At 42.7% G+C, this 11,625-nt stretch overlaps 1 protein-coding gene across 1 annotated transcript in view; it reads right to left on the bottom strand.

Annotated features, from left to right (window-relative positions):
* SLC25A13 (solute carrier family 25 (aspartate/glutamate carrier), member 13) overlaps positions 1-11,356 on the bottom strand; it is a 273,994-nt gene extending 262,638 nt beyond the window's left edge. Inside the window, exon 1 of the mRNA XM_006834264.1 lies at positions 11,157-11,356. Coding sequence (XP_006834327.1) covers positions 11,157-11,171 — 15 coding nt within the window. The 5' untranslated portion in view covers positions 11,172-11,356. The remainder of the gene's footprint in view (positions 1-11,156) is intronic.
* Between the last annotated feature and the right edge of the window lie 269 nt (positions 11,357-11,625).

The raw sequence follows: 11,625 nt of genomic DNA, 5'->3' as shown, positions 1-11,625 counted from the left end.
TGATTTTGCAACCAAGGAGCAGAGGTCCCTGGGACCATCAAGTGAGAAGAACGGAGAGTGGGACCCTACCCAGGGAGACAGAGACGATGACATGGGCAGATGGAGCAGCTGGGGACACTAGACTCAGGGATGGAGAGGAGCTGTGTGCTGAAGGGAGGGTGGGGGTGGTGGGGAAAGGGTGAGCCTGTGTGGTGTACCCTTTGGGGTTATTTGATGATGCGTGGAGGGGATTGTAATCATTGCAATGAAACAAAATACGACAGGATGAGTGTAAAGCTGATGTTCTTCCATGTAAACCTCGCAATAAAAACTTAAAAAAAAAAAGTTGTGCCAAGAATTTTTTCCCATCACCACAATGCACCTGCTCACTCTTTGAGGCTATCAAGGATTGTCCTATGAGTATTTCTATTTGAAACTTTATCCTTTATACCCTACAGCCCTGATCTTACCCATTCAGATTTCTTTTAGTTCCCCAAACTCTAAGACCATTGAAAAGGAATACGATTCAAGTCATTCAGGAATGCCAAAACTGCAATTTTGACATAGTATAAATTGAAGAACGCAGAATTTTTGGGGGAAGACTTGCTGTTGTTGTCTAGTCAGTTCCACCTCACAGTGACCTCAGTAGAGTATCTGAACAGTGGCCAGTGAACCTGAACCCCTGACTTTATAGTTAGCAGTGCAATGCTGCTCCTACAGTGCCATCCAGGAAGCTTATATTAGATGAAAACACTACCTTCAGGCGCGTAGACTTAAATGGGTAGTAGGTTGACACACAATAGCTTCACATTCTGATATTTTTGTTTAATGGGGGTTTGTATGATTTTGTAGCAAAAAATTTTGCCTTTATATATTCATATATATGACAGGGCACATAGGGAGCACAAGTATGGAAACTTCTTAGATACTTCCAAACACCTTGGAGACTGAGTTACTGCGCTTGAAAGCAAAGGACCATAGTCTCAGGGAACACCTAAATCAACTAACATAATTACTCTACAAAGACAATGTTCTACAGCCAACCTAGGTAAGCAGTAACTGGGGTCTAAAAAGTTTGCAAGCAACCATCTAAGATACAACTGTTGATATCTCCTCATCCCAAGCAAAGAAGAGTGAAGAAAATCAAAGAATCAAGGAAATAATTAGTCTAAAGAACTAATGGACCACTACCCTGAGACCAGAACTTGATGATGTCCAGCTACCACTACAGACGACTCTGATCAGGTGCACAGTAGAAAGACCAGAGCAAAGAGGGAGGGGACAAAAATCACCATGACCAAATGTCCTAGTCTGACAGAAACTAATGAAATCCCAAGACTGTGGCCTAGACATTTTCCATCCCTGGAATTGAACCCACCTGAGGGCATCAACTTTCAGCCAAACAATAGACAGGTTCACAACAGAAAGACAGGAGCAAAGAGGGAGGGGACAAAAATCACAGAAATGACCAGACGTCCTAGTCTCACAGAAACTGATGAAACCCCAAGATGGTGCCCCGTAGACATTTTCTATCCCTGGAATTGAACCCACCTTGAGGGAATCAACTTTCAGCCAAATGCCTATAATGTGACATAACACCAAGAAGGAATGGGTTCTTAGTCCAATCAACCACATAAGACCAAAAGGGCAGCATCTGCCCAGAAGCACAGCCCAGAAGGAAGAAAGAGCAGAAAATAAGGATGACTGGAAATGGGGAACCCAAAGAGTAAGTGGGAAGACTGCTGCTACATTGAGGGAACTGTACTCAAAGTCATGGGAAAATATGTAACTAAACTGTTGAGTGGAAAACTAATTAGTTCTGTAAACTTTTATCCAAAGCACAGTTAAAAAATATAAAAAATTAAATGTTAAACCAAAAATATCTCCTAACATCGTCTTAAAACCAAATGAATTAGTTTAATGTAAGGAATATAAAATGCCGGCCTTGAGCATTAAGTTCTTTAAAGAACTATCTATAAGAGATTAAGTGTTGAAGAGCAAAGATGTCAGCTTGAGGACTAAGGTGTGCCTGACCCAAGCCATAGTATTTTCAATAACCTCATATGCATGCGAAAGCTGGACAGTAAATAAGGAAGACCGTAGAAGAACTGATGCGTTTGAGTTATGGTGTTGGAGGAGAATATTGAAAGTGCCATGGGCTGCCAAAAGAACCAACAGATCTGTGTTGGAAGAAGTGCAGCCAGAGTGCTCCTTGGAGGCCAAGATAGCCAAACTTCCTTCGTCTCTCATACTTCGGACATATTGTCAGGAGGGAGCAGTTACTAGAGAAGGATATCATGTTTGGTAAGGTGGAGGGTCACAGAAAAAAAGGAAGACTGCCAACGAGATGGACTGGCCAAGTAGCAGCATCGATGGATTCAAGCGTGGCAACAGTAGTGAGGCTGGCCCAGGATTGGGCAGTATTTCGTTCTGCTGTGCATAAAGTCGCTATGGGTTGGTCCCGACTCCATGGCACCTAACAACAACATAGGAGATTAAGGAAGCCCTTAATTTAAGCATTGGGCTGCTGACCACAAGGCAACCATTCTATAGCAGAAAGATGACGCTGTCTGAGCCCATGAAAGTTTAGTCTAGGAGACCCTAAGGAGAAGTTCTACTCTGCCCTATAGGATTGCTGAGTCAGAATCGACTTTGTGACAGTGGGTTTATATGGAAGCAACTCGACAACAGCAACTAGAAAGATCAGATAGGAACCTTAGGAGGCAGGGAGTTTGTGTTAATGGGGAAGAAACAACTTGAAAAAGGGAGGCAAGAATGGTTGCAAGACTCAAAGAATGTAATTAATGTCATCGAATTGTACAGGTAAATTCAGTTGAATTACTACATGTTTTGTTGTGCATATTCTCAGCAACAACAAAATTAAATTGAAAAGTTTCTGAAATCAAAACTAAACCCAAATCATGCCAATTTCAATTCTTGAAAATCTTCTGAGACACAGTAAAACTGCCCCAGTGGATTTTCAAGGTTGTAATCTTTATGGGGGAATCCTGGTGTGGTGCTGCGGGTTAATGCGCCAGACTGCAAAGCCATGAACTGCAAGGTCGGCAGTTCAAGTTCACCAGCTACTCCTCGGAAATCCTATACAGGGCCGCTATGTGTCGGAACCAACTCTAAGGCACTTAACAACAACAATAATCTTTATGGGGGCAGACTGCCTGGGGAATGGACTTGTACTGCCAACCTTTTGGTTAGCAACCAAGTGTTAGCCTCTTGAGCCATCAGGGTTTCTCCATAAAGATTAAAGCCAAGAGAGTACTATGAGCAGTTTTAATGTGTCACTTGGGGTCACTATGAGTCGACTCAATGGCACATAACAAAAACAAAAATACTTTTAAAATACAGCTTGTTATAGTTTTTAGGTGCCATCAAGTCAGAACCAACTCATAGCGACCCTATGCACAACAGAACGAAACACTGCCCTGTCCTGTGTCAACCTCACAATTGTTGCAACACTTGAGCCCCTTGATGCTGCCACTTTGCCAATCCATCTCGCTGGGGGTCTTCTTCTTGTTCTTTGACCCTTCACCTTACCGAATATGTTCTCTTTCTCCAGCGAGTGGTCCCTCCTAACAATATGTCCTAAGTATGCTTAGTCTAGAGAAATTCCTTAGTTTTCATTAAGTAACACAACCATCTTGTTTTCCCTTAAAATAGGGATTTATTTTATCTCTCCTGGTAAGCTTATCACAGTATCAAGTGAGCCACCAACATAAAAACGATTATGTCCAATCATATTTCAGGATTTTAAGTGCTGTTATTATTAAACAGAGAACTATTAAAAAACAAAGAGGTTCTAGTTGAGCACGTCATGAAAAAGTTCTACTCAGCTGCTGCTAAATGCTTTGTTATGGGAATTACATCCATGAGACAAGATCATACCCTGCCCACCACCAAGAAAGACACACATAGAGTCACCTACCAGCTCCTACATTCCTGGCCTACAAGGCTCACATAAAAGCATCCAAGGAAACATAATAGGAAGTATAGGCATTTGTTGTTCTTTTTCAGCGAATGCTAAGCAGGGAGATAAAGAACTGCCAATACTCTCAGCAGACATGTTGTTATTGTTGTTGCTGTTAAGAACTGTTGAGTCAGTTCCAACTCATAGCAATCCTGTATAGGGTTTCGGAGCAGTGGCTGGTGAGTTTGAATCGCCAGTCTTGCAATTTAAACCAGCCTTTTGATTAATTGCTTATCCTATAGCACCAAGTCAATTTCAACTCACATGGCCCTGTGTAAAATAGAAGGAAACACTGTACCATCCTCACAATCACTGCTATGGTTGAGTCTATTGCTGCAGTCATTGAGTCAAACCATCTTGCTGAGGGTCTTGCTGTTTCTCATGAAGAGCAGAACACAAAAGGAAAAAGCAGCTCATCTAAAATTTAAATTGTTTGGCCATAAGACAAAGTGTCGGAAAGGTGGACACACTAGGAAGGAGTTACACCTCCTTCTGCAATCTTGTTTTTTAAGAATTCCATGCTAAAAAGAGTTGCTCCCTGATTTTCTTACATGACATACTGCTTCTCAACCTCCATCCTCAGAAGTTCTCAATTTGCTGAGTAACATTTAAAGCAGTGTGACCTACCCTGACTTGAGGAACACTGACAACACATGGCACTGAGCTAGTTAAGGAAAAGATTATATATGATAAGGTTTCTTTTTGTGCAATAATCAATGCCCATAGAGACAGCAGTCAATAAATCATATCACTTATTTGCTACGGAGATTATATTATCACAATAAGGCACACCCTCCACACCACCAGGCAAAAGCTCATTTTAGCCTCATGCTTGGAACATCAAATAAGTCAATAGTAATGGCACCAACCCATATGAAAATGGAAAGCCAATATCACAATGCACTAATTTTACAGACCAAATTTCATTATTATTGTTACTGCTGTTATTAAGTTCTGCTGAGTTAGTTTGGACTCATAGCAAACCTGTACAGGGTTTCTGAGGAGCAGCTGGTGGGTTTAACTGCCAACCTTGTGATGCAGAGTCCAGTGCTGATCCTACCAAGCCACACAGAGTCGTTCATTATTATTAGAGATTTAATTTGTCCCATAATTTCTTTCTTTAAATTCTGAGCTAATTTCAATCAAATTTTCAGTCCATGTCCAATCTGACGCCTGACATCTGTGCTGCCTGAACTCAGTTCACTAAAATCTCATTTTTAACGATGTCATATATTTAATTTCATCATTTTTAGTGTATAGCTAATCAACCAGGTACAAAGAGGAAATGCTCCCTACAATAAAAAGGGAAAGAAAAGGATGATTTCTCTATTACTACTTGTTAAACTTGCATTTTGGGGGACTTCTCACAAGACAGCAGATTAGGCAGACACAATACAGACACTCTACAACAAAGATATAGAAGACCACATGAAAGGAGAGAGACAGGTGAACTCCTGAATTCTTTCAAGCATCTTTGGAAGCAAAGTTGGTGCAGATGCATGTCTGTAACTTGAGGCCAGAATGGTGTGACTCTTTGTTCTTCCCCAACTCACCTGGTGAGGAGAGACACAGCCAGTCTGCAACCTTGTCCACCTCCAGCACAGCTCTTGGTCTCCAGGGAAATCAGAGCTGCAAGTTGTGTAGCTGTGAGCGACGTCATGGTGAACTGGGTGCTAACTGCACCACTCCTGGTGCTGGATTCAAGTGAGCCCCGCTCCAGACCTGCAGAGCTGTTCCTGGCCAGCCCTGAACTAGCGGAAATGGTCAGTCACCCTGCCTTTGGCTGCCCTCTGAGCTTTGAAGACTCTGATCCCAGCTACTTTGGAGCTTACATGATCTACTTCTGAATGGGATGTCCTGAAGATAGACAATAGCTAGGCCTATACCCTCCCTCCCCAACCCACCATGTGAGCTACATGGCAGGAAAGAGCACCCTCCCTCCCCCACAAAAAAATTTCTCCTCTCTGGGTCCAACATCTGCCCCCTTGTCTTTCCTTTCATTGTTTTTGTTTGTTTATTCTTTCTACTCCTCCTTTTTCTCTTTCTCTCCCTTTGCTTTTATCATATCTATCTCTGCTTTTAAGGCGCTCTGGTAGCATAGTGGTTACGAATCGGGCTGCGAACCTCAGGGTAAGCAGTTTGAAACTGCCAGCTGTTCCATGGGAGAAAGACAAGGCTTTCTGCTCCCGTAAAGATTTACAGCCTTGGAAACCCTGAACGGGGTCACTATGTTATGAACAGCACATAACAACAACATAATAACATCTCTGCTTTTGAAGGAGTGAGAGTGGCATAGTGGGTTAGGTATTGGGCTGCTAACCACAAGGTTAACAGTTCAAATCCATCAGCTGCTACATGGGAAAAAGATGAGTGCTTGCTAGGAAGAGAAGTCAAGTAGGGATGGTGAGAGAGGGAGACTGACTGGTGAACAGTTGGCTAGATGAGGCTCCATCATCTTGTGAGCAGCTTTGGCAGTGGGAAACAGAAACAGATTCGCGTAGGATTTCTTCTAGTTCCCCATGCTCCTCTGGTAACCAGAGTGTGGCCAGATCTCACCTTCATCCACCCACAGCACAGACCCTGCTCTCCAGGAGTTCAGAGTCGTATGGGTGGGACCCACGCCAGCATGAGGTGTGGGCCAGCTGCACTCGTTTGGTGTGCTACTTTGGGCTCAGCTCCACATCTACAAAACCCACAGAGTCACCAGACCAGTATTTAACTAGTTACCCTGCCCCCAGATTCCCTGTGGTCCTAACAGACTAAAACCAGCTCCATCAAGGGCCCCCAAGAATGACTTCCAAGTTGAGTGTACTGAACATAGATAACACTGAGGCCAACAGGAATGCTATCTAGGGCCGGGAACTTTGCTGTCACATCCCTTCCACAGCCCCCTCATGAGCTCCTTGAATTTCAGAAGCCCCACCCCCCAAGATTTCTCCCTTCCAGGCCCAACAACTGCACTGTTTGTTTTTACAAATACAACAATCTGACAATGCCCCAGAGACAGCAAAGAATTTTAGCTCACATGAAAAAACAAGAAAGAATTGCTCAAACAAATGACCAAGATGCAGAGCCAGAAGACATTTCTGAGGAAAAGGCAATAAACTAACAGAAAAATAATTCAAAATAATGAAAATTAGGTACCTTCAAAGGACTGATAGAAAGATCAAAAAAAGCAAGGAAAACATAATAAATAAAAACTTCAGAAAGAATTCAGGAAAACACTACAAAAACAGACAGACAAAAGAAATGCAAATTGTAAAACAGCACAAAACCTACAATTAGAAACGCAGAAGATTAATATTAAGATCTCAGAAAGGGACAATACAGTGAAAGGGCAAAGAAGTACATGTGAAGCAATGGAAACCCGAAGTAGTGAGCTTGAAGATAAATCTCTTAATAATAGTATGCTAGAAGAACAATCAGAAAAAAGAATTTTAAAAATCTGAAGAAAGCCTAAGAGTTATGTGGCATACCATGAAGAGAAACATTGATTAGAATTCCAAAACATAAAAAGACAAGCACAGAGAAAACCCTCAAAGAGTTGTTGGAAGAAAAGTTCCTTAACATCATGAAAGATGAGAAGATACAAGAAGCTGAATGAACCTCAAACAGGAAATGGTCCAAAAGAAAATCATCATTGCTTCACACATACTCCTTTGCCCAAGGGAATAATCTTTAAAATTTATAGAACACTTCAATAACTCAACAACAACAAAAAGGCTAATAATATAAATTTAAAATGGTCAGAAGTCATGAACAGACACTTCACCAAACAATGAGGTATGCTTACTTGAAATGGTCAATAATGCAAAATCAAAAAGGTAGCATTTATCTAAGGAAAAAGTTAGGGTTGGGAAGGAGGGTGGAATGGAAACAAGAACCACAGGGAGTAACTGGGAAAACTGATGTTACATGTATTGTTACTGAAATGAAACAAAGTGTAGGATTTGTTCAAAGTAAAACTGATAATCTGCTCTGTACACCTTCACTCAATTCATAATAAAAAAATTTGTTCAAATGCATTTTTGAAGCTAACTAAAATATAGTCTTTTAAAAGTCATTTTAATACAGAGTTAATCTAAAAAATACAAAGTGTTCCAGATCATTGCTACGTCATGAAAAAATAAATACCTCTTGCATCTGTAAGTAATTAGTTTTCATGGAAGAAATGAAAATAAAAAGCAAATCAAAGATTGGATTCTCAGTTTTCTTACTTTAATTATTTAAAGCAAGAGGGACTTCAATATTTAATACTGAAAAAATACAAAAAACAAGGAAAGTAAGAATGGTCGAGATGAAGAAATTGCTAGCTATGGCTGATTCCAAGCAGAAAATATCATATCTGATGAAACGTTCTAACACATTTAAGTATAGTGAGCATTGAGTCTTCAAATTCTTGGCCTAATTTCTTAAATATTCCAATGATGTGAACTTCTCCCTCAATTCAGATGCTTCAACTTTGAAGAGGGAATGTCAAATCTACCCCAGATGAGGAAATTGTTAAGGCTGAGGCTCTGTGGGTTAACTGTTAACACTGAATATTTACATTCCAGGAAAAGGCAAGGAGCACAGCCTTTAACATGGCTGCCCAGGATTGATTAGTATCAAACAGAAGCATCCAAAAAGGGTGGTGCCCCAACGCAACTCAGTAAGGGGCATTCTTGGACTAAGCTGGTCAGCTCCACTTGAGAACCTTTCAAGACCATATTCGCTGCACTTTCCTTGAGTTACAATGAGGAACATTATAAGGAATGGCCTTGTGGACCCCACAGACATATATTTGTGGTCAAGGAAAGAGCTGTGTATATAGTTAGCCCACAACCTATGGGACACGAGGAGAAACTGGCCTGAGTAGTACAAGGAGACCTCTCACTCTCAAGTTACTGATTTTGTGAATTACCTTACTGATGGTTTCATCATCGTTTTGGCTGCTAGAAAATTCAGAGTCACTTCAAGCAAACATACACTCATTTTCCACTAACCTTAGTCCTGGCATCATTTTACTTTATCCTGTTTTTCTCATCTACTCAAGCTGATTTTGAAATGTCTTGTTGGGTTATAAATATATGTACAGATGACGTGAGCCATAAGAAATCCTTCTCCAAAAAAGGTGAACTTAAATAACTAAACAAAAACACAAGCTTCCAAATACTAAAAATTAAATGTTTCATTTCTCCTGACTCTCTATTTGGCTAAATATCAACTGCCCTTCTTGATATGATGTGACAGTTTAATAAAAATACAACCAAGAAGTTGAACTCGTTCCCATGTCACTTAATGTATTTATTAGCTGATCTGTTAGTCTTCTACTCAGTGTATATGCAAATTCAATTCCAGTACTTCGCTTACTTTACATCCGAATTAAATAAAAAATTTTAGTTCATCTGCATTTTTTTGTTTTTAATGACCAAGGAATATGCATATCTATTCCCACCTAGGATTCCTGGTGTGATTGGATTAATGCGCTAAACTGCAAAGTTGATTTGCACCACAAGGTCATCGGTTCAAGCTCATCAGCTGCTCCTTGGAAACCCTATAAAAGGTTTCTATTGGTGGGAACCGACTCGATGGCACTTAACAACAACTAAATGCCCACCTAACTCTACTAGAATAAGTCAACTTGTGAAACGAATTCATAGGAAATCTTGCCAAATGAAAACTTAATGCAAGACGGTCAAAGGTTATTGGTTTCTTGGACTGTGGTGGTGTTGTTAAGTGCAGCCGAGTCGGTTCTGACTCATGGTGATACTGTATAAGGTTTCCCAGAAATGTCTTGTGAGCTTGAGTTGTCAACGTTGTGATTCAAACCGACCTTGAAGTCCAGCACACTAACCCACAACACCACACCGGGGTCCAGAAGCATTAGCTTCCAAAAATATAAATAAAAGAATTCCTGGGGGGCGATCCTAAAACAATCTGTGCAGAACGATTACATGTGCCTGTGTGTACACATTCACACATCCCCAAAGCACACTCTTAAGGATAGAACTCAAGGGAAATGACAGGAAGTGGAAAGGCCACTTAATCTAGGAACATGAAGAAGCCTGAGGATCTGGGGAGCCTGCAGAGACTTAAGTCATCCAACAGCATTTAAATATATTTGTCTGCTTACAATTTCCATTGCAAATGTGATTAGTTAGCTTGAATAAATAGGAATATGATGTGTTGGCCATGTTTTCCTCTTGAGGTTATCACAGAGTTTTGATTAAGGACAAATGTTTGAAATGTTGCGCATATTTAAGTTCACTATGTTTAAAATGAGCTAAGAAATTGTATAAGCTTGATTAAAGGGCTGTCTCCCTGAACTTACAATTAAAAGCAATAAATGTCAATGATTCAAGTGATTGGGTCTAAATGTGGTATTCTGTCAGAAAAGTTGGAAAGGGGTCCAAAGAGTGAAATGGTGTCCAGGTTTAAAGAAAGGGTGAAAGTGGAAAGGTCAGCGTATCGAAGTTGTCTTTTCTCTGAGTTCGTGAATGATTCATATTGTACAGAAATCCTTTTAAATAGGGCTTCACAGGAATGCTCCTAGGGCAATCTGTTTTATCATTTCCAAAGAGAAGCCTCTCAAACGCTCCAAAGTGGGTAGGTTAAGTGTTGCAAACGCGGTGATGGAGAAGAAAAAAAGGAAAAGTGAGTCTGGAGTTTTTAGCGCACACCCACAAGCAGGCCGACACTCCCGGGCAGTTTCCAAAACGGAAATCAAGGTGACTTCCACCCGCCGGAGGGCGGAGCCCTTGAAACCTGATAGGATCAGGCTTCAGCCCCGGCTGTCGCCCCTGGAAGAAGTCTTGGTCAACAACAACCGGGGTCAGAAGCAGGACTGCGCTGGGGTAGGCTAGGCGCCTACTCCTGGAGCACCATGCACAGATCGTGCCCGTTGATCCTCACCTCGCCAACCTAGACTCAGTCCCGCTGGGAACCCGTCTAGCATCGACTCCCCTCCCCTGCCAAATGGGAGGGCCCAGCCGGCAAAGTTTCTGATGCAAGGTCGAGCCTCGGTGCCCGAATCAGTTACACAGGGATATGCGAGAGGGGAGGTCACCTTCCTCTTCCGCAGCTACCAGGTTAAGCAGCAGCTCCGAGCCCCTTTTCATTTGCTTTCCGAGGTGCACGTGAGCACCCATGCCTCTCGTCCCCCTTGAATTAGGTTCGACCGGCAAGCTTCCTCCGGGCAGGGGCAGACGCTTACCTTGGCGGCCGCCATGCTTCGTCCCGGGTGCAGAGAGCCGCGGGACCCACTTACTGGCTTGATCGCACTCCGGACCCCGGCCACTCACTTCCCGTCCCGGAGGTAGCAGAGGCGGCTATACGACCCGGCAGCGTGCGCACCCGGCCTGCCTCCTCACGCCCTCCCGCCAGCGCGGGTCATGCGGGCGCCGCCAGCCCATTGGTCGGGGCCGCAGGGACGCGCGTGATCCGAGCGGCCTCTGCCCGGAGGCCAGGACTGGCTTGGGCCTGGGGGCGGTGAACCGGACAGGGGCACGTGATCCCGGATGCGCTGTCCAGCAGAGATGACTAGGAGAAGGGCAAGGGGCATGCAGGTGCAAACCCATCTGGGGGAAAGTGATCTGGTAAAGCTGGTACCAGGGGCTACTCTTGGGCCTTGGGGATAGATGGGAAGGGCAACCTGGTTCAGAATCTGGGAAGGTTTAAGAACT

The sequence above is a fragment of the Chrysochloris asiatica genome, unplaced genomic scaffold (assembly GCF_000296735.1).
Source record: "Chrysochloris asiatica unplaced genomic scaffold, ChrAsi1.0 scaffold00010, whole genome shotgun sequence".
In the NCBI taxonomy this organism is placed as follows: domain Eukaryota; kingdom Metazoa; phylum Chordata; class Mammalia; order Afrosoricida; family Chrysochloridae; genus Chrysochloris; species Chrysochloris asiatica.
Note: the sequence above shows the minus strand (reverse complement) of the source record. Positions and strands in the feature narration are given on the sequence as shown.